This window comes from Lithobates pipiens, unplaced genomic scaffold (assembly GCF_037356315.1).
Source record: "Lithobates pipiens isolate NorthernLeopardFrog02 unplaced genomic scaffold, aLitPip1_a1.2 Scaffold_19, whole genome shotgun sequence".
Lineage (NCBI taxonomy): Eukaryota > Metazoa > Chordata > Amphibia > Anura > Ranidae > Lithobates > Lithobates pipiens.
Genome location: NW_027507764.1, coordinates 470,128,861 through 470,153,068, shown reverse-complemented (window position 1 = coordinate 470,153,068; position 24,208 = coordinate 470,128,861). Strand labels below are relative to the sequence as shown.

Sequence of the window (24,208 nt, the reverse complement as noted above, 5' to 3'; positions counted from 1 at the left end):
TCCAAACACCCCCCCCCCCCCCCCGGTTCGGTTTGCACCAGAACACCTGAAACAGGAAAAAAGTTCTAGCGAACATGCAAACCGTATTAAAGTCTATGGGGCATGAATATGAAAAATCTAAAGTCCTAATTTTAAAGGCTTATATGCTAGTTATTGCCATGAAAAGTGTATGGGGACCTGGGTACTGCCCTAGGGGACATGTATCAACGCAAAAAAAAAAAGTTTTAAAACAATTGTTTTTAAAGGAGCAGTGATTTTAATGATGCTTAAAGTGAAACAATGAAAATGAAATATTCCTTTAAATATTGTGCCTGGGGAGTCCCCTTAGGCCCCTTTCACACATGCGGATGGTATGTCCGTATTTCATCCATCCGTTTGCGGATGAAATACGGGCATACATTCATCCCTATGGGATAGCGGGTGTCTGCTGATGAGCATCCGCAGACACCCGCTATTGTCCGCCTCCGCAACTGTCCGATTCTGCAGACGGAGGAAAATCCTATTTTTCTGTCCGTCTGCAGAGCGGATCGGATGAACATGGGCAGACGGTCCGTGCTCATCCGATCCCCATAGAGGAAAGCGGAGAGCTGACAGGGCGGTCCCTGCACAGTGTGCGGAGACCGCCCTGTCCGCCGCCGGCTCAGCGGGGACAATGGAGTGATCCCCGCTGAGCGAGCGGATCATCACGGGGTGGATCATTACTGATCCGCCCCGTGTGAAAGAGGCCTTAGTCTGCCTGTAAAGTGACACATCTGTGTGATGTTATAAAACATGCCGCAGCAATGATGACATTTCTAGGAAAAAATTTAATTTAACCCATTCCCGCCGAGCATACTCAGAAGTGCGTACTAGGCTTTTGGGGGTTATATGTATACGTATATATGCTGCAGGCATCATCCCGGTACCATTGGTTAGATCAGGCGATCAGCTTTCCAGGTATAACAACCGATGCAGCTAAAAGCCATTTGGCTGTTATACCAGAGGAACATACGCCGATTCCGGTGGCTAGTGACAGACTGGAACGAAGCCGAAAATGGCTTCGCTCTAGTCTCCTGGATGTAAACCACGGAAGCAACGTCACAACGTCACTTCCGGTTTATTCGGCTGCCGATGGCGCCGGATTAAAAAAAATATACAGTATTCAGAATCGCTGTTTTTGGTGATCTGAATACTTTGAAGTGCAGAGGAGGGATTGGAGGTCTTTTAGACCCCTGATCCCTACATAAAGAGTACCTGTCACCACCTATTACTTTCACAAGGGATGTTTACATTCCTTGTCACAGCAATAAAAGTGATCAATTTCTTTCTTTTTTTTTAAAAAAATACAATTTAATAAAAATAGGTAAAATAAATAAGAAAAAAGTAAAATTTCAAAAGCGCCCCGTCATTGCGAGCTCACGCAGCAAAGAAAACGCATACGGAAGTCGTACCCACATACCGTATATACTCGAGTATAAGCCGAGATTTTCAGCCTCTTTTTTGAGGCTGAAAGTGCCCCCTCGGCTTATACTCGAGTCACCGCTGTCTGACTGCTCGATCAGCGTATCGAGCAGACAGACGGCGGACATTAAAATTCAAAAGCCGCGCCTCCTTCTCCGCCTCCGCCTGTGATAGGCGGAACACTGAATTTCCCAGCAGTCAGTGTTCCGCCTATCACGGACATCCGCTCATTCTCATACTACGGACGAGTATGAGAGGATGTCCGTGATAGGCGGAACACAGGCTGCTGGGAAATTGAGTGTTCCGCCTATCACAGGCGGAGGCGGAGGCGCGGCTTTTGAATTGTAGAATGGCCGCCGAGAAGAGCGGCGATCCTGGAGCGGCGATCCATCGGCACGACACGGGACGGAGGAGGCACGGGACGGAGGAGGCACGGGACGGAGGAGGCTCGGGACGACGGCGGCTCGGGACGGAGGCTTGGGACACAGGTAGGCTGGACACACACACAAGGCTGCACGGACACACACACACACACACACACACACACACACACACACACACACACACACACACACAGGGATGGATGGATGGATGGATGGATACACACACACACACACACAGGGATGGATGGATGGATGAATACACACACACACACACACACACAGGGATGGATGGATGGATGGATACACACACAGGGATGGATGGACGGACACACACACAGGGATGGATGGATGGATGGATGGATGGACACACACACAGGGATGGATGGACGGACACACACACAGGGATGGACGGACACACAGGGATGGACAGCCATGTCTCACCCTCGGCTTATACACGAGTCAATAAGTTTTCCAGTTTTTTGGGGGTAAATTGGGGGCCTCGGCTTATATTCGGGTCGGCCTATACTCGAGTATATACGGTATGTAAACGGTGTTCAAATCACACATGTGAGATTGCAACAATCGTCATTTTATTCTCTAGATTCTCTGCCAAAAATATATATATAATATTTGGGGGTTCTAAGTAATTTTCTAGCAAAAAATACGGATTTTAACTTGTAAACACCAAATGTCAGAAATAGGCTTAGTCATGAAAGGATTAAACTTGCTCGCGGCTGTAATGTATTGCCTACTCCTGGCAATATAGATGGAAAAAAATGGGGCAAAAAATGGCGTGGGGTCCCCCTCCAGTCCATACCAGGCCACTTGCCCTCAACATGGGGAGGTGCCCCCCAAAGCACCTTGTCCCCATGTTGATGGGGACAAGGGCCTCTTCCCAACAACCCTGGCCAGTGGTTGTCGGGGTCTGCGAGTGGGGCACTTATCGAAATCTGGAAGCCCCTTTAACAAGGGGGCCCCCAGATCCTGCCCTCCCCATGGGAATGTGTATCGGGTACATTGTACCCCTACCCCTTCACCAAAAAAAGTGTCAAAAAAGTAAAAAACACAGTTTGATAATTCCTTTATAAAAAAAAGAAAAAAATATTTTTGGGCGTGGAGTTCCCCCTTAAAGTCTATACCAGACCCAAAGGGCCTTGGAATGGATTTTGGGGGGACCCCATGACCTTTTTTTATTAATTCTGTCATAGGGTTCCCCTTAACCACTTCAATACACTGTATGGTATACTCTGCACTGCACTATATACGCGTTATATACACTACACTGACTGCATTATATACACTCTGCACTGTAGTATATATGACACTGATTGCACTATATACTCTGCACTGTGTTATATACTGTGTTATATATACTACACTGACTGCACTATATACTCTGCACTGTATTATATACACTACACTGACTGCACTATATACTCTGCACTGCATTATATACACTACATTGACTGCGATATATACTCTGCACTGCGTTATATACACTACACTGACTGCACTGTATTATACAGTTGTGCTCATAAATTTACATACCCTGGCAGAATTTATGATTTCTTGGCCATTTTTCAGAGCATATGAATGATAACACAAAAACTTTTATATATCAGCAAAGAGATACATGTCATGATAGTATTAACTCCTTAAAGAGGGTCGTAAACGCTCATGGGTTTTCACCTTAATGCATTCTATGTATTAAGGTGAAAAACCTCCTGTCATGTACCAGCTCCCCAGTGTCCCCCTTATACTTACCTCAACCTTGTCTTTCTCTGGCCGGGAACGAGCATACCAGCTCTAGCTGGTGTCTCGTGTCCTGAATGGACAGATTTATAGCAGTGCAGCCATTGGTTCCCGCTGCTGTCAATCAAATCCAATGATGCAGCTCCAGGGGGCGGGGCCGAGTCCAGATTTCTGTGTCTATGGACACAAAATCTGGACTCGGGAGCATGCTCACACGGTAACCCCCAAGTAGAGAGATTCTCCTAGGTGGTTTCCCGATGCAGGGAGGAGCCAGGAGCGCCATTGAGGGACCCCAGAAGAGGGGGATTGGGGCCACTCTTTGCAAAACTAACTGCACAGTGGAGGTATGACATGTTTGTTATCAAAAAAGAAAAAACACAAGGGTTTAGTAACCCTTTAAAGTTGGGCTTTATTTAAGTAATGCACTGACATGCCATTTCATTAAAAGCGAAAAATCTTCCACAGCAAGAGCAAACGTTAGCTCAATCCAAAACACGATAACACGATGAAAACGGTGCTTTAACCAGACCGGTTTCAGCGCAGAAGGACTTCTTACGGGGCGCTCAGAAAGTTCTGGGGTCCCCCGGAAGTTTTGGGGGTCAACACTCTCTGGTAAGAGTACATCTAAACTTATGGTGGTGGTCTTTTCACAATGTGGAGGAACTGAGTGAACAAGACCTTTTGCACCTGTTTACCAATACAAAACTCTACACTGGTTCCATATTGAAGAGATACATGGACTGAACTCATTTGGTTTAATTCATTTTAGTCATTTATTTATTCACTTTATGTATTTATGTATTCAAGCGCAGCACAATCTTTTCCTTATACTTGTGGGCAGAAGCCATGGGAAAAATAAGTATATTATCTCATTTTTATCAGTCTAATGCATTGTTTTAGTGAGAGGTGGGAGCATGCTAAATAAGCAAACCTTGAGATTTTAATGCAAAGTCCGCGTTAGTGGGGCTGCTATTTCACTTAACCTTGATTTTGTATGTCACAAGCGCCATTTTTTCTGTTTATACTTCTGCCCACAATGGCAGGGCAAATGTGACATAACCATCCTTCTGGAAAGATTTTGGAGATTTTTGAGTAGCCCAGACCTCATGGGAAGACGATAATGCACTGTTTTGCAAAGCATTTTCACAAGCTTTGGGCTACTCAAAATTCCCAGGGATCTTGTTGGTAGGAAAGTGACACCAACCCCATAGTACAGAAGCTGGGGGAAAGGTTAGTATATTATTTACGTTTTCCAATTTTCTTTTTTTTGTAGTTTAAAGTGATTGTAAGGGCAGAAGGTTTTTTTTTTTATCTTAAGGCATTCTATACATTAAGATAAAAAACCTTCTGCGTGTAGCAGCCCCCCTCATCCTCCCTAATGCTTACCTGAGCCCTATCTCTATCCAGCGATGGGCACGAGTGCCTTGGCCATCCGGGACTCTCCCTCCTGATTAGCGGAGACACAGCAGCGGTGCTATTGGCTCCCGCTGCTGTGAATCAAAGTCAGTTAACCAATCAGGAGAGAGGGGGCCATGGCTGAACCATGGCTCTGTGTCTGAATGGATACACAGAACTGCTGCTTGCCTCGAGTTCCCCCATAGCAAGTTGCTTGCTGTGGGAGCACTTGACAGGAGGTATGGGCCAGGAGAGCCAAAGAGGGACCCGAGAAGAGGAAGATCTGGGCTGCTCTGTGCAAAACCTTTTCACAGAGTAGGTAAGTATAATATGTTTATTTTTTTAAAGAAAAAAAAGGAGACGTTAGTATCACTTTAATGCAACGTTTAACCAATAGGATAGGGGATCTGCTCTAAATAAGCAGGACTCACTTGGAATGCAAGATACACTTTCAATTCTGAATTGCAGCTTCTGTTTTGGAAAAGTTTCAAGTTCATTTTAAGCTTCATTCATTTTTAGTTGTTTATGATACACAGTGCTTCAGAAAAATAAATGCAATTTAATTAGAGTTTACATCAACTTTACCATTGAATATTTTATATTCATTACTCTGATGTCTTCTTTGTGGCTCAGTGACTATCGTGGATGGGCAGCTCTGCACTATGCAGCACATGGAGGCTACACACGAACAATCAAGACACTTTTGGATACGTCTATGTCTCTCATTGATAAACCAGACAAAGAAAAGGTAAATTTGAAACATGCACTAACAATGCAATGATAGCCAGTGGTGTAATTTGGTTTTGTGGTGCCCTAAGCTACACTAAAATCAGGCGCCACCCCATCTAAATTTGTCCCACCCCAGCCGTGTTATACCGTTCCTGTCTCAGGGTCTGATGGGAAAGCTGCAGCCATTCACAGTGAAGAGCTGCAACTTCCTCATCAGACCCTGACATATAATTCGTCCAAGTGCCATATATACCTCACATGTGTGGGACGATTGTTTTTTGCGTGTGTGCAAGACGCAAATAACGTGCATTCACCTTTGCGCATGAGCATGGGAGGACACAGGCACTTTAACCTTTTTTTTTATTATTGTTTATTTATTTTACACTGTTGCTTTATTTTTTGCCACGTTTATTGCTGTCACAAGGAATGTAAACATCCTTGTGACAGCAATGGGTATGTGACAGGTGCTCTTTATGGAGAGTTCTGGGGTTTATAAAACCCCAAATCTCTCCCTGCACTTAAAAGCATTCAATACACCAAGATCTGTGTTTTGAGTGCTTTAGATTTTTAAAAACTGGTGCCGATAGTTTCCGAGGCTGGTTGTTTGGGTCTTCTGGTGGGACTGGAGAGCCACAGGAGAGGAGCTATTACAATAGGGCGGACTGCCGGTTCATCGCCCCGGTACAACCACCGAAAGGACGAGAAGTGGTTAAAGAGCTGCCTCTGCCCTTCTGCCTGGGAGTAACGCTGCCCCCTTGAAAAAAGCCGCCCAAGACAAGCTCCTTGTTTGCCTCGTGGTAGATATGCTCCTGATGATAGCTAGAACTGTAAACGTAAAACTTTTGGGTCTCCTGAGTTCAGTATCCACCAGGAACACCATTTAGTGTACATGGAGTTTGTATGCTTTTCTTATGTGGCTATGTAATCTCCACTATAAAGAATGTTCAGTGTCCTCTACTCAAATAAAATGGAGGGTATATGATTAGTAGGAACTTTAAGGCTCCACACTTGTTACCATCCAATGGGTAGACCAGTAGCTTAGGACATAGGGTGTCCCACTTGCAATGCCAAGACCCTTGTGGCACTGTAGAGAGATAAAAACCCCAATCTTCCACTGATTAAGATCTTTGAGTTTACATATAGAATAAAACCATATGGAGATGAGCTGTATGCAATATTTCAGTCAGGTTTACTATAACTGTGTCTTACAAATAAAAATAAATTTAATATTAAATTACTGAAGTATAAAATATCCTCAAAATGTATTTAAATGAATGTTGTTTGTAATACTTACATGCAGCTGCTGATTCAAGTGTGAAATAGATTTCACACCCAATTTTAATTAGATAGCTGGTGGTATTTTAAATCATATATCTAAATCTCATATCTAAACACACCAATATTTATCTATCTATCTATCTATCTATCATGCATTTAAAAGTTTCAATCATTTCTCCCCTTTCCCTTCTTTCCTCCAGACTGTACATATTAAGTTCCTGAAGTCTCTCCTAATATGTTTTATCCCCCACACCCGTCACCATTTTTTCTACCCCAGACCTGGACACAGTAAATAATGAGGTCTTCCTAAAGATTTACTAAATATTTATATAGGGAAATCAGAGCCTCCTTCCTCCTGCTGGTGACCCCTCTAGTGATGCATCCTAGAATTCTATTCATGTTTCCCACTGCCTGGTCACACTGTTTGCTCATTTTGAAATCATCTAAAATAAGCACCCCCAAATAGTTTTATTCTGTATTCTGGCTAATACTGCACCCCTAATGTTGTACTCTCTCTGTTTCAATGCGTTTATTGAGAATTTTGTAACAAAGGTACATAAAATAACAATACAGATATTAGTTCAGAATTAGGGCCAATAGGGAAAATCAGAAAGGACATATGCATACGGAATGTACATTCAACACTATATGCTTAAAATGAGCAGAGTGTTATCTGTTATATTTGTCAAAATAGATGCACTGGAGCATCCTCAAAGAAAAAATGCGAGAAAATCTCAATGATCCAGGGATTGAAGTATAGAGGGATGGTTCTAGGGAGGGCAATGAAGACGTTCCCAGCCCACCTTGGTTCTTGAGCCTGAAAAGAGTATCTCTAGAGCAGTGGTGACCCTTCTTCCCCCAGACAAAGCCCACTATTTTATATTGAAATTTGGAAATCACCTTTTTTTGTACAGGAAAAGGGAGCGTAAAAGCTAAAGAATACAGGACATCAACGCCATCTTTACTGCTTTTATCCTACCAGGCCAGGACAGACCACACCTCAACCAAGTCTTAAGGTCCTCCTCAAGTCAAGAACATCTGGGGATAGTTAGATGCATAAAGTTTGATTACATTATCCGGGTGTGTGATTCCTAAATATGTTATTGATTTTGAGGCCCAGGTAAAGGAGAGGTTGTGTTTCAATTGATTTAGTAAAGTTTTAGGGATTGATATATTTAACGCAAGTGATTTTGAAGGATTTATTTTGAGCCTGGAGATAGTACCAAATTCTTGGAGAGTTTTGAGCAGAATAGGATTGGAGATCAATGGGGACATTATGAAGAGTAACATATCGTCAGCGAATAACACACATTTGTGTTCTTGGGTGTCACAGGTAACCCCCTTAATATCTGAGTTTGATGCGATAGCTATGGCAATTGCAAAGATGATGCGATAGGGGGCATCCCTGCCTAGTGCCTTTCTGGATGTTAAAGCTTTTGGAGTAGTGACCCATAAGCCTGACTTGTGCTGTGGAGGTAGAATATAGAGAGTAGATAATTCCTCTGAAATTAGGACCGAAACCCCATCATCCCAATATCTTGAATAGGTAAGGCCAAGTGACAGAGTCAAAAGCTTTCTGCAGTTCAATTGAGATCAGCATGCCATTTTGGGGAGTACCTCCATCCCAGTGAGATTTCAGTAAGGAAATAATATCTATGGCCCTTCTAACCTGATCAGGGCCCTGCCTCCCCGGTATGAAGCGCATCTGGTCCTTGTGTATATAATTCACAATGAAGCTAGACATTCTGGTTGCTAGGATTTTCGCCATTATTTTGATGTCATTATTTATAAGGGAGATCGGATGATAATTCCTGACCTCGCTAGTATCTTTCCCAGGTTTAGATATTACTGATATAAAAGCTGTGTTTAAGTCTTTGTCCAGGGGGGCTCCATTCCATAGGGAGTTAAAAAAACATGACATGTAGGGGGCCAAAGAGGGTCCAAAATTTTTCTAATAGCCACCTGAAAAAAACGTCTGGGCCCGGAGCTGAGCCCTGTTTGAGCGATTTTATTACCTCCACGACCTCTTCTGAGGAGAATGGTTAGTCCATTCCTATGGCTTTCTATAATATTAGGAAGGAGTAAGACTAAGAGAAAGATGTCTATTTTGTTAATGGTGGGAGGTAAATCGTTCGTGTACAGTTTGAAATAGAAGTCTTGGAAGGATTTCATAATGCGGATAGGGTTTTGTGTCAGGTTGCCCGAGGCTGTCTGAATTTTATGCAAAGACAAGGTGAGTGTTTTAGGGTTCAATTTTGTCACTAGTTTGGCACCTATTTTGTTTGATTGGTAATAAAACTTAGCTCCCGTCGATCGGAGATGTTTTTCTGCTGAAGTGGTCAGGGCTAGATTGAGTTTCACCCGAGTTATCTCCAATTTGGATAGAGAATCCGACGTAGGGTTGCATTTATGTGATTTGCTTCTGGAGAGGAATTCCTCTGTTAATTTTTGAATGTTCGCTCTTCTTTCGTGCTTTAATTTAGAGGCTAGCTGGATATGTTTCCCCCTCATTACCGTCTTATGGGCCGCCCCAAAGTGTCGAGAGGGAAACTGAGCCATTGTCATTGTCTTTGCAGAATTCCTGCAGGGATTTCTCAAGTATAGTGCAGTATACTGGGTTGCTTCATTGAGATGCCATTTGTAGGGTCTCTACCCCTAAAGGGCACCCTATTGTCAGTGACATGATATGACATGATAGAGTGGTCCGATAGGGAAGTGTCCTTAATTTGGGATGTCATGGCAAGAGGGATTGCAAAGACTGGTAAGAAGATGTGGTCTATCCTAGCATAGGTCTGGTGCGGGACAGAATAGTGAGTGTAGTCTTTCGCACGTGGGTTGAGTTCTCTTCATATATCCACTACGCCCAAAGTGTTTAGTTGATGAGCTATTTTGAGACTTTGTCTGGAGGGATGTCTATTTATAGGTTTCTTTGCTCTGGATTTATCTAAGGAGAGATCAAATGGCAAGTTTGAGTCTCTGCCCCAACACGACCATTCCCTTAAATAATAGTCGTAGTTTTAATAGCATGGATTCAAAGAATTTTCCTTGACCCTTGTTGGGGGCACAATATGAGATAGAAGTATAAGACCCCCCATCTCTGGTTCCCTTGGTCAGCAAGTATCGGCCCTCTGGGTCCCTAATAACTTTAGACGTTGAGAAGTTGAGTTTTTTTGAGAAGCCTATCGCTACCCATCTAGTTTTGTTTTCAGCGTTAGCTAAGTAGAAGTGGGGGAAATTTTGGTGGAGGAAAGGTGGGTTAAAGGAGGAAGGGAAGTGGAGGAATATTATGTCTGCCTTCAAAGTGTGGTACTGTTGGAGCAGTTTCCTCCATTTTATTTGGGAGCCCAGGACCTGGGCATTGTGGGAGAGAATCAGTAGCTTACATAACGTGGGTGAGGAATTATACATGGATCAGAGAATTGGAGATTCTCCAAGTTAATCAGTAGCTTACCTCAAGCTGAAAGACAACCTAGGATGGCAATATGTCCACGAGGTTCCTGGGTTCTCGAGCTTGTGAGTTGCGGCCGGAAACTCTCCATGTCATGGTTCTGGTGAAACTTGGATGAAGAGAGAGGGATAGAGGGAGAAGAAAGAGGAATAGAAGACATAGATGTGATTAAGTCAATTTTTAAAAGAATATTTAATTGTACAAATCGAGAGGGGAAGGGGCTGTCCCCTTCTTCCTCTGGGTCCAGGATGTGGAGTTTCTCCCTCACCCTGAGGAAGTCAGTTTGTCTCCATAAAACAGCTGAGAATGCCCACCTTTACTACTCGGTCAGCTTAAAAGGTTTTCTTAGCCCTTGTACACACGGTCGGAGATTTCGACAACCAAATGCGTCGGAGTAATTCCGATGGATTAATCCCAGGAGAGGTCCGGAAGTGATGTTGCATACACACGGTCGGTCTAAATTGTTGGAAAATCCGATTGTACATAACGTGATGACGTTATTTCGTTAGGACGGGACTACGTTCAGGCTAGTAGCCAATAGCTTTGGTCTAGGAATTTTATCTGAGCATGGGTGGCACCTTGTCCGTTGGAGTAGGCTACACATGATCGGAGTATGTCCGATCGGAGCATTTTGTCTGAAAATTTTACGGGCAAGTTGTAAAAATTGGTCCGTCGGATATTCCGACGGAAACAGTCCGATGCAGACCACACACAGTCGGAATATCCGACAAATCGGTCCGATAGGAAACATTCTAACGGAATCTCCGACCGTGTGTACAAGGGCTTAGAGAGATTAATACATTTCAAAACATTGCAGCATTTGGTTGATCTACGCCGCATTGAAAAGAACCAGGGAAAACATAACTTTTTTTTAAAGAAAAAAAAAAAAACAGTAAAACTGGAAAAGGGTAAAGTTGTCCATAAACTATTAAATAGTAAACTGGCCTCCCTGGTGGGGGTTAGAGTGAACATTTCAGTAGATTCGGATGGAATCTGCTAAGTTTCAAAAGGGCAGTTCCGATGGGAGCTGAGTAGAACAGAACTTCCAGTGTTATTGATCGGTCCATTATGGAGGGCGAGAGTCCTTAGACCTTTTGGACTGCTGCTTCTGCCAGACAGCTGTTAGAGGACTGGGTGGACATGGACGGTTGGCAGAAGGGGGTCCTCTGCTGGTGGTCGGTGATTTTATCCCTTGAGTGATTAGTCCCAGGTGGATCAGCAAACATTCGCCTTCAGCAAAGGAAGAAAACCCATAGGGCTTATTCTGGTGGGAGAAATTTAGGTGAAAGGGGAAGACCCATCTGTAGGTGATTTCTTTTTACGTTAGGATCTGCAGCAAAGGTTTCAGAGATTGTCATTTTTGGACAGTGAAGGAAGAAAGATCAGCACATATCTGTATTTGGTGGTCTTGAACTGAGAGCTTGTTGGTTGGCCATGCAGACTTCATCCCCTCTTCTTTCACTGTGTAGAAGTGAGGCTTGACAATAATGTCCCTGGGGAGGCCATCTTTCCTAACAGGTTGTAGGACTCATGTGCCTTGTCTAGTTCCAACCTGTGCTCCGGGATGTCCGGAAAGAAGTTCTTGAGGAGGGTGCGGACAGCCGATTGAACATATTTTACAGATTCTGGGAAAATAGAGCCATTTCAAGTTTGTCCTGAATATCTTAGATTCTGGCTGTGTTTTGGTTGATTCTGGCTGCTGACTGATCAGTTTTCTTCTCAATATGTTCAATTTGTGCCCCCTAAATGCTGAAGATCAGTGTGTATAGCAGAGGTAATTTGTGCTGCCGTTTGTGCAAGTCCCCTGGATAGCATGGTTGAAAAAGCCGCCATCATAGCCGGCAGGTTAGCAGGGGAGTGAGGGGATGTGTGGTGCTCAATGTCAGTTATCTGGGGTGGCCAGCAAGTCACTCATGGGGGTTAGGAGGAAGTCTCCCATAGATCTGCCTATTAGGGATTCAGTTGAAGCAGGGCAACTGAGGTGTACCTACCATAGCATTCCCCTGTGTAGAGACAAGTGCTTGGACCTCGTCCTGATCCGCAATGTATTCCTCTGTCCCATGGTCTGTGCCTCATGTAGCTGCGGCCACCATCTTGGACCAACTAGGCTGCTGCAGTGCCAATTCCAGCTGTCTGGTGAGATCCCTTCTGGCAGGAGCACCCTGACATCTGGTTATACCTGGGGGTGTCCCCGGGCGATCGGCGGTGGAGCAGGCTCAATCTGAGGGCTCTGCTAGCTGCAGCGGGGTTCAAAGGGCCGGAATGGTGTGGAGCTCCGTGTCTAAGCGGCCATCTTGGGAAACTCCACACATGCGCCTCGCCAATGTTGTACTCTATCAGGGGATTCTTTTTCTCTAGGTGCATTGTTTTAAATTTAGAAACATTTAACTGCAGTTTCCACTGCTTGACCAATCTTCCAGCAATGTCAAATCATGTTCCATGTTACAGACACCTCCAGGGATATCAACCCTATTACAAACCTTTGTGTCATCAGCAAAAAGACATACCTTGCCCAACAAACCTTTAGTTATATCACTTACATAGAGAGTAAATAGAACAGGACCCAGTACAAAGCCTTGTGGTACCCTACTAGTGACCAGTAGTGTATTTAAGTTTTGTGCTGCCCTAGGCCTGACTAAACTTGTGTATCTCCTAATTTAAATATGACTCACTCCTTCCTGTCAAGGCCATGCACCTTGCTGTTTAAGACCTGCCCTGGAATTTCGAGTGGGGACACTAGTTCTGAGGGCCTGTGGGGGGGCAATGGATTCCCTTCATTTTCATAGATTTCCTCTCATTTCCTGTTTGGCTATGGGGCAGGAAGTGAAGGGAAATTCTCTGCAATGGGACAGGGATGGTAAAAAACAAACAGGGCTATAATCCTCCCTTATTCTATCCAAAATGAAAACTGTTGCCTATAGTGCTACTTTAAGCACAAATTTCTGATAATTTTACGGCGAGGACTAAGAAGATATAACCATGCCAATGGTGCAGCAGCAAACAATTAGCACAGTGAGGAAGGTTTGTGGTCCATGATGATAGGACAGTCAAAATTACAAGCAGTGCCCCCCTCCCCCACAGTTGCTGAATGCCGGCTGCCCGAAGCAGTGCAGCCGCTTTATGTGGGCGCTAGACTAATTTGTCTCTCAGCCCAGTCCACCCCATAAGACTGGCGCTACTCTAACAGTGTAGAGCCGGCGGGGACTCTTTCAATGCTGCCCCCCTGAAAAGTGCAGCCCTAGGCCTGGGCCTTGTCAGCCTAGGCCAGGATACAGCATTGCTAGTGACTGGTCTCTGTTCTGAGTGAACCCCATTTACAACCACGCTCTGGTATCTATCCCTTAGCCAACTGCATGTCCACTGAACCACCGAATGGTTAAAGTGGGAGTTCTGCCATTTTTTTTTTTTTAAAGTCAGTGGCTACAAATACTGCAGCTGCTGACTTTTACAATAAGGACACTTACCCGCTCAGCGTGCCCGCGATGTCGGCAATCGCAGCCGATCTCTTGATCGTCTCTCGGGTGCTGCCGCAGCCATCTTGGGTATGGGAATCAGGAAGTGGAGCCTTGCGGCTTCACTTCCCGGTTCCCTACTGCGCATGCGCGAGTCGCGCTGCGCAATAAGGATGGTCCCTGCTGTCTCTGGGATCCGCGTGTTTCCCAGCGGACAGCGGGGGACCCGTAAGAAGTGGCGTAAATATCTGCAGATTCTGCGGATATCTATGCCGGAAGTGGGTGCAAATACCTGTACTGTACAGATATCTGCACTCCCCTCCCCCCTGAAAGGTGCCAATTGTGGCGCTGGAGGGGGGGAGGGTTCCGATGAGCGGAAGTTCCATTTCAGGGTGGAGCGCCGCTTTATGTCCTGGCTTGTACAACTTTTGTATTAGATCATTATGTGAAACTGTATCAAATGCTTTGCTGAAATCAAGATATGCTATGTCCACAACATCACCCTGGTCCAAAACATTGGTAATGTAGTCAAAAAATTCAATCAGAATAGTCTGACATAATCTGCCCTCAGTAAAGCCATGCTGCTTTGGGTCCAGCAAGTTGTGTATTTTTAAGTGATCAATGATCCTTCTTTTCAGGAGTTTCCATTAACTTGACTATAATTTATGTTAAAAATCACTACCCTGTAATTGCCAGCTTCTACCTTACTGCACTTCTTGTGGATAGGTACAGTATTAGCTGTCTGCCAGTCATGTTAGTAGAGATTGATTAAACAGATCTGTTTATAGTCCCACACCTATATCTCAAAGGTCACTTGCAACTCTAGGATGAATACTATCAGGGCTCATTGCTTTATTAAGCTTTAACCAAGCCAGCTGCCCTGCTACCTTTGTCTCCAGAAATCCTAAAAATGAACCATCAGTAGTAGAACCAGTATGGTTCTGAAAAGACTGAACAGACGTAATTGTTTAAATGGCTTGCTACATCCAGGTCTTCCTCAACATAAATTGATAATGGTAATAAATGATGACACCCAGCTGTTATCATGTAATTGGAAAACCAGACTGCAATTTATACCTGAATGTTTAATAAGCATAGCCTAAAATCTAACGATTATGTGCAAATTATTGTTTATTGTAGTCAGATCAGTGAATGATGTATTGCTATGGTTTAATGCACATCATTAATCTACCACCTTTTTGCAGAAGCCAGAAAAAGGGAGAATAGGTTACTAACATTATACATTCTTTATTTTAGAACACTGCACTTCACCTGGCTGCTAAAGAAGGACATGCCAAAGGAGTTGCCCTATTGCTTGAAAGTGGGGCAGCCATCACTCTAAATGCAAACGATGCATCCTTCATTCATGAGGCTATACGTGGCGGGAAGAAGGATGTTGTATATGCTATAATCCAGAGTGAAAGGTAAGGAAAAAAGGAAACTATATTGTATTTGGAAACAGGGGTACATAGTCCACTGTCACAATATTAATAAAATGTATGCTACATAACCTTTTCTTTGAAAAATGAATAATACAACACACAACTAACTAATATAAATAGCTAGAACAAATTGATAAAACGTGAACAAGTATGAAGAGATATCTGCACTTAATACATAAAATAGCCAGCAGCTGAGCACTCTAACCCAGATATAAGGCACAAAGAAAAATGTTTAAATAAAAGTGCAGTACTAGGGCAAAAGTGCAATTCATGCGAATCACACAACACATGTGATGTGCATACATCCAAAAATGGTATAATAAAGTGCAATTGTGCAATAATTGATTCAGCTTGAAATGAAATAAATCATGAAATACGTGGAAACAATGTGCAAACAAAAAGAAAAAGAAAAGTTAATATGAACTTGATTTTCATCAGAAGGAATCCCATGAAGAGGGGGTGTATTGAAAATAATGATCAAATGCTTGGCAGTGTGATACCCATCACCACAAATAAAATGAAGGCTTACCAGAAAGCCAGATACTCCCCTTATTCAAGGAGGTCATAAAGCGCTTTGTTGGATCTGTGATCCACAGAAAAGATATCCTGACGTCTCTCCCCCAGTAGCCTCAGAAGATACACACCAGGAAGGAACTTCACAGCTGATCATGGCGTGGTGTTTTAGAAACACCTCAGAGCTAGAGTATGGAAAGACAAAATGCTCCACATAGTATAATATTGTCTCCTTTGCAGTTTATTAGCAGCAGTGCATATACACAGGTAGCAAAAGTTCAAGCTGAGAGCATGTCTCAATCCAAACAATCAAAACAGTTCCTTAAAACTTTCTTTAACCACTTACAGACCTGACCATTTTGCTGGTCAAAGACCAGACCACTTTTTGCGATTCGGCACTGCGTCGCTTTAACTGACAATTGCGTGGTCATGCGACGTGGCTCCCAAACAAAATTGATGTCCTTTTTTTCCCCAAAAATAGAGCTTTCTTTTGGTGGTATTTGATCACCCCTGCGGTTTTTATTTTTTGCGCTATAAACAAAAATAGAGCGACAATTTTGAAAAAAACGCATTATTTTTTACTTTTTGTTATAATAAATATTCCCCAAAAATATATAAAAAAACATTTTTTCCCTCAGTTTAGGCCAATGTGTATTCTTCTACATATTTTTGGTAAAAAAATCGCAATAAGCGATTATTGATTTGTTTGCGCAAAAGTTATAGCGTTTACAAAATAGGGATAGTTTTATGGCATTTTTATTAATAATTTTTTTTTTTTTTACTAGTAATAGCGGTGATCAGCGATTTACTTTTTATTTTATTTTTTTTATTGTGACTGCGACATTATGGCGGACATCGACCGGACTCACAGGGGCCCCCGACTGGCGGGGGGCTCGTGATGGCAGGGCGGCAAATTTAAAGGGACGTACAGGTACGCCTATTTGCCTGCCCGTCCCATTCTGCCGACATACATCGGTGTGCGCTGGTCGGGAACCAGTTTTAATTCCAGACAGCGATTGTATACGCGCAGTAGAGTGTGTACATATACGTACCGAGGATTGTTTCGTCATAAATTATATCATCATTTGACCATCAGTGATGATGTAATTTAATCCTCGGGAAGGACATGTACACATGCTACTGTGCATATGCGATTGTTGTCTGGATTTTAGGTAGATTTTAAGGAAGTGTTTGGATTGAGAAACGCTCTCAGCTTGAACTTTTGCTATCCTGTGTATATGCATTGCTGCTAATAAACTGCAAAGAGGAGACAATATTATACTATGTGGAGTATTTTGTTTCTCGATATACTCCAGATCTGAGGTTTTTCTAAAACACCACGCCCTGATCAGCTGTGAAGTTCCTGGTGTGTATCTTCTGAGGCTACTGGGGAGAGACATTAGGGCATATTTTCTGTGGATCACAGATCCAACAAAATGCTTTGTGACCTTGAATAATGGGGGTCGCTGGCTTTCCAGTAAGCCTTAATTTTATTTGTGGTGATAAGTATCACGCTGCCAAACATTTGATCATCATTTTCAATACATCCCCTCTTCATGGGACTCCTTCTGATGGAAATCAGCTGCATATGAATTTTTGTTTGCACATTGTTTGCACTTTTGATATTACATTGCACATATGTTATGATTTATTTAATTTCAAACTGTATCAAGTATTGCACAATTGCACTTTATTATAACATTTTTGGATGAATGCACATCACGTGTGATTTGCATGAATTGCACTTTTTGCCCTAGTGCTGCACTTTTATTTAAACAGAACAAATTGATAAACTGGTATAAATAGCAGGAACACAACTAAGACTGATATAAATCTGTGGACAGTAAGGGCCGGTTCACACTGCGACGCGAGGCGAGGCGACACGGCTCGCCTCGCCTCGCTCCCGCAAGTCGCCCCCATTCAGTACTATGGAACCGTTCTGAGAGGAGCGACTCGAGTCGCTCCGACTCAGAAAAAAGGTTCCTGTACTACTTCGGGGCGACTTCGGGGGCGACTTGCATTGACTTCTATGCAGAAGTCCTCTGCAAGTCGCCGCTGAGCTCCCCGCAAGTCGCGGCGAGGTAAGTCGGAGACGCCTCGCCGCGGCTCGCTGTGTGAACCGGCCCTAAGGATGTTATTTATTTTGACCAAATGAGGGAGGTGTCCCCCTTTTGGAAAGTCTTATTTATAGAGGCAAATCTTCTAACGTACAGTGAAGAGAACTCAAGCAAAATTTGCTTCATAGGTCTAGTCTGGTGAAGAAGTTCTTATATTGTTTTTTTAAATTCCCCTGCACGTGATTCCATGTTTGAAACAATTAAGTAAAATTCACTTTGCCAGAAGGTTACGTGCAATCTGGCTTTTAATTAACCAGTGAAGGTGTGCTTTTGGACCCTTTGTTCACCTGGGTGTCCCTTTTTGATCTAATCACCAGTGAACAAGACCAAAAGAGATCCCACTTTTAGCAGGTTAGTGTGTTTTGGTACCAGGGCCTCTATGTTGCATGCTTATGGTACTGAGGTTCTGCACTTTTGGTGCAGGCGAGCTATCAGAGCAGATTTCGGATAAGTATGTAGATGTTAACAGTGATTGAGACTTAGTTTAGGGGTTAGATTAGCATTAGGCTGTTAGGCTAGATTTTAGAGGTGACTGTAATAGAACAAAATTCGTTATTAAGGAGACTGTAGATAAAAAAAATTATAATATTGTTGCAGATTTGAAGTACAGGTACCTAGAGAGTCTTGGAAATTGCTGCAGCGGCTTCAAAAAGCCTTTGGATACAGCAGATTCTTGGCCAGTTCTTATGGCATGTCCTAATGCATGAGAAGCCCTGGGCACTGCCCATGGGCTCCAGGTGCATGGGGTCCCATGATAATCTTGCATTACATCATACCTGCCAACTATTCTGGATTTTCAGTGTCCCATGCAGTGTCCTGGAATCTGGGCTGTGGGTACAGCAGCAGCATGCCAGTGGGCTAAATCTACAATCGGAATGACATCTCCCCCACTACTTTCCTTCTGCAGTTTCTGGTGCCCTTCCAGCACTACGCAAGGGTTAAGGAAGAATGCCTGAGGCTGAACATTTTACCACTGTTGCTGCTTGTGTGGGTGGGATGTGTACTGTTCTGATCACATGAGATGAATAAGAGAGGAGGGCCAGCAGGGATAAGAGAAGTACACATCCTGCCCACACAAGCAGCAGCAGTAGTAAGATGCTCCGGTGCAGGGATTCTTTCGTAAAGTGATATTAAAGTCTTGTTTTTTGTTTTGTTTACAAATAACAAACATGTTATACTTACAGTGACAGCTTGCCAGAACAGTTGCTGTAAGATCTGTGACAGCAGCTTCAGTTCTCCTCTTGAGGAGACTATATATGTATTATACGTTACTGCCCCTTATACTGTGCCCTCCTGCCCTCCTTACTGTGTCCTCTTACCTCCTTGTACTGTAACCTCCTGCCTCCCTGTACCATGTCCTTTTACCCCCCATACTGTGCTCTAGTGACCCCTGTACTGTGCCCTCCTATCCTCAATACTGTGTCCTCCTGACCCCTGTACTGTACACTGCATCCCCCCTGTACTATGCCCTTCTTACTGCCTGTACTATGCACTACTGTGCCCACATACTGTGCCCACCTTCCACCCCTGTACTGTGCACTCCTGCCCCCTCCTGTGCTGCCTCCTGCACTATGTGAATGGGTATTGGGTATATTGTACCCCTACACATTCACCAAAAAAGTATCAAAAAAAGTAAAAATGAAAGTAGACAGTTTGGAACAAGTCCTTTATTAAAAAAAAAAAAATGTCCCGCGATGTCCATCCATCTTCGATCACAATGCCGATGAACCGAGAAAAAAAAGCCTTTTTGCTTTGAAAGCTATTATATAGCTGAGGGCGGGGCCATCTGGTGATGTAAACGGATGACCCCACCCCCTTTATGCGCTACTATACAGGCAGACTAAGGGGACCCCCCAGGCACAATATTTAAAGGAATATATCTTTTTTATTGTTTCACTTTAAAGCCCCGTACACACGAGCGGACTTATGTCCGACAGACTTCCAAAGGAGTTCCAGCAGAACTCCGACGGAGTTCTGACAGACTTTTCGGCCGAACGGACTTGGCCACACACAATCACACTAAACTCCGACGGATTCGAACGTGATGACGTACGACCCGACTCGAATAAGGAAGTTCATAGCCAGTAGCCAATAGCTGCCCTAGCGTCGGTTTTAGTCCGTCGGAGTAGCATACACACGAGCGGAGTCTTCGAAGGGGACCGGGTCCGGCGGAGTTCCTTCGGGAAAATTTGAAGCATGTTCCATATTCTAAAGTCCTTCGGACTTTGGCGAGTCAAAAGTCCGTTGCAGCCCACACACGATCGGATAGTCTGACGGACTCAGTCCTTCGGACTTTGGATGTTGAAAAGTCCGCTCGTGTGTACGCGGCATAAGAATTATTAGAATCACTGCTCCTAAAAAACATCAGTTTTTAAAACTTTTGTTAGAATTGATACATATCCCCATGGCAATAACATGCATATAAGCCTTTAAAATTAGCACTTTTGATTGTTCATGTTGTGTCCCATAGACTTTACAGTGTTCGCATGTTTGAACAAATCTTTTGGGGGGGGGGGGGGGTGTTTGGCTCTTCCCTAGTCACATGTAACATTTAAAGTACAAAAGTGTTAGGTGTTAGGGTGTGGTTTTGTGTAGGAGATACTTTATTATTGAAGCACTGGGAATGTATACTAGCTCTTTGTTGCTGTTTGTTGCTGGAGCTTTGTGTCAAAAATTGCCAGTGCTAGACTCTCAGCACCAAAAATAAATGTATTGAACTTTGGTGATTGAAGGAGACCGGAATATTAAGAAGTGTGATCCCCAAAACCCTGTGACATTTGAACAGAAAGTGTACCAGTAAGGGGATCTAAAGGGCTGCAAAGAGTAATTGAAGAAACCTTTAAAAAAATTGATATATTAGTTAGAATTTAATTGTTCCTATAACTGAGTTTACTAAACTGAAGTCTATAACATGCAATACTATATTATCTTTCATTTTCTTCTTATGAAGATCTCTACTTTCATGTATTATATTACAGGTGGGAGGAGGCACTTGTAACATTTTCAGAAACTTCTAACTACAAGTGCCCTATAATTGAAATGGTTTATCACCTCCCAGAAAGCTTTAAAGTAAGTATTGTTTGTATTTAAATTTTTGAAAACTTTACACAAATTGCTTGACAGTGGTAATAATCTCTTTGTAGATGTCTAAACGCCCCCTGGTGAGTTATACCTATAGCTTTACAATTCTGCAACGCTTGTGCTCCCTGCTGATTGGAGAGCTATTTCTATGACTCACCAGGTCTGAAAATTAGTATATTCGGAAGCATTTGAAATACGAATTTCTATGCTTCCGAATTGTATACAAAATACGAAATTTCGTTGATGAATTTCGGGTCCAAATTCCGTTACAACGGAAACATGACTGGTGTTTTGTTGACCAATCAGAGGTTTTCTTCTGCTGCTGAGTGAGGGTTGGGAAAATTACCTTTTTTAATATGGGAGTGGGAGACTGGTACTGGTAGTCAATGGAAGATTCAGAATCGGACAAAATAAGAATGTTCGTTAATATCGTTTTACTATTGTTATAATAATTACGATTATTTGTTATGATGAAGTTAAAAACCCAGGAAGTCAGCACAGCACAGGGATGGTGGGAACACCTCATAATGAGCACAGCAGGGATACAGCCCCAGGAGGAAGTCAACACAGCACAGGAATGGCGGGAGCTCCTCATATTGAGCACAGTAGGGGTACAAACCCAGGAAGTCAGCACAGCACAGGGATGGTGAGAGCCCCCCATAATGAGCTCCACAGGGGCACAAACCCAGAAAGTCAGCACAGCACAGGGATGGTGAGAGCCCCTCATAATGAGCACAGCAGGGGCACAGCACAGGGATGGGATGGTGGGAACCCCTCATAATGAGCATAATGATTCAACGACTGCCATATTGAGAAAATTAATAATTTTAAGTATTAATAATTTTTACGTATTTCGAAATTGTTACGAAAAGTTAATGAGCCTAACGAAAATTCTTATTTCGTATGAATTCAAATTAAATTTCAGACAGGAAATAGGAATTAACGGCTAATACGGAACGGAGCAAAACTAAATAAATGTATTGACGGTGCACATGTCTATGCCAGACCTCTTCAGGGAGACCACATACTGGCAAGAACAAGCTTTTCTGCTAAAGCTGGGTATACACGAACAGTTTTTTTTTTTTCGTACAACCCAGCAGGTTGCATGAAAAAAAAAACTGACAGGTCCGGTCAGAGCCGCTGTACTAACTATGCAAGGTTAGTTCAGCGAACTCCCCCGATGAGCTGTTCGGGAGTTGTTTGAATGCTGGTTTTCCAGCATGCATGTCTGACAGAAGCCAGACAAATGGCCAGCTTCTGTTGGGTAGACCAACATACACACGGGCCGAATGTCAGACTTTTTTTTTTTTAACCTGCCATTGTTTCTGGACATTTGGCCCATGTGTACACGGCTTTAGGCTGTGGCTGCTTTCTAAAACAAACCAAACTATAAGACTTTGTATAATTAATTTTATTTATTGCACTTGAAATATATTTAGATGATTTCAACTAAAAGTTCTGTTGGATATTAAGCTATTTTCACTGCATAGTGCAATGCATATGTGGAAGGACAGATGTTTGTATTGCGTTAGACATTACAGACAAATGCAAGTTTATAACCTCTGAAGTGCTGCTTGTTGGGTTCAAATGCAGTTAAGGCTCAGACAGCCTCGGACTAGAAGATATTCCTGTCCCAATGTATACAACATTTCTGTGAGAAATATCACAGCTCTAGGCTGATGGCATTAATGGTTTATAGAATTACTGTAATAAAATGATCCTGCATAGTTTGGGCAAAAGTATGACATAATATCTGTATATATTATTGAAATATATATATCCTTCCATCCTATGGAAATCCCTACCCCAGTCTGACTATTTTCTACTCTGTCCATTTGTAGATGATCCCTGAAAACCCTATCCTCAGAGAAGCCTATTCTGCCCCCACTTAACAACTGAACTTTTTTTCTCCATCAGCTCATCCCCCCACAACTATTACTTTTTTTTACTTGGCCCTCTCTCCTAGATTGTAAGCTCTAATGATCAGGGCCCTCTGATTCCTCCTGTATTGAACTGTGTTGTAATTGTACTGTCTGCCCTCATGTTGTAAAGTGCTGCGCAAACTGTTGGCATTATATAAACCCAGTATAATAATAATAATGGACTCTATTCATTTGTTTACCTTTCAGTTTCTCTTAGACAGATGTATGACTGAATCATCTGGGGACAAGAAGAGTCCAAATTTCTTTGTGAGTTACATGATACTATATGTACTGTATATGACACCAATCCGTATCCCTTGATAGTTATAATAATATTGAAATGTGATGATTTATTTTTTATTAGATTGAATACAACTTTCGATATCTACAATGTCCCCTGCACTTCAAGAAGGCAAGCGAGAGGACAAAAGGCATTGTATATGAGCCTCTGACCACGTTAAATGTAAGATATGTTGAACATTATAATAGCAAATTACATATATTTACATCGCAGGTTCTGAGCATGATATCTGGATGTATAAAACTACTAGGAAAAGAGTGCTCAGTACAGGAGAGAAGGCTAGACACCAATCAGATATACACCAAACAGCCATCATTTTATGATCAGTGACAGGTTAAGTAGATAACATTGATTATCTTATTACAATGGCATCACAAAGTTGGTGGGATATATTAGGTAACAAGTAAACATGCTGTCCCTGAGATGAATGTGTTGAAAACAGAGAAAATAGACACTGCAGTTTGTTTATAGGACTGCACAGCCATAGACTGGTCAGGGTGCCAATACTGACCCCTGTCTACAACCAAAAGTGCCTACAATGGGAATACGAGCATCAGAACTGGACCACAGAGCAATAGAAGAAGGTGACCTGGTCTGACGAATCATGTTTTCTTTTACCTTATGTGGATGACTGGGTGCATGTGTGTCGCTAACCTGGGGAAGATACAGCACCAGGATGCACAATGGGAAGAAGGCAAGCCGACTGAGAAAGTGTGATGCTCTGGGCAATGTTCTGCTGGTAAACCTTGGGTCCCGCTATTTATGTGGATGTTACGTAACACCATCTACATAAACATTGTTGCTGACCAAGTACACCTCATCCATGGAAATGGTATTCCCTAATGGCAGTGGCCTTTTTCAGCAGGATAATAAGCCCTGCAAAAATGGTTCAAGAATGGTTTGAGGAACATATCAAGAAGTTTGAGGTGTTGACTTGGCATCCAAATTCTTCAGA

General features: G+C 43.0%; 1 protein-coding gene across 5 annotated transcripts in view; it reads left to right on the top strand.

Moving 5' to 3' along the window:
* The window catches only part of TRPA1 (transient receptor potential cation channel subfamily A member 1), a 202,968-nt gene that overhangs the window by 130,337 nt on the left and 48,423 nt on the right, over positions 1-24,208 (top strand). For all 5 annotated transcript variants that reach the window (XM_077492866.1, XM_077492869.1, XM_077492865.1 and 2 more), the window contains 5 exons: positions 5,604-5,718; positions 15,135-15,301; positions 20,928-21,018; positions 23,160-23,219; positions 23,317-23,415. In XM_077492866.1, coding sequence (XP_077348992.1) covers positions 5,604-5,718; positions 15,135-15,301; positions 20,928-21,018; positions 23,160-23,219; positions 23,317-23,415 — 532 coding nt within the window. The remainder of the gene's footprint in view (positions 1-5,603; positions 5,719-15,134; positions 15,302-20,927; positions 21,019-23,159; positions 23,220-23,316; positions 23,416-24,208) is intronic.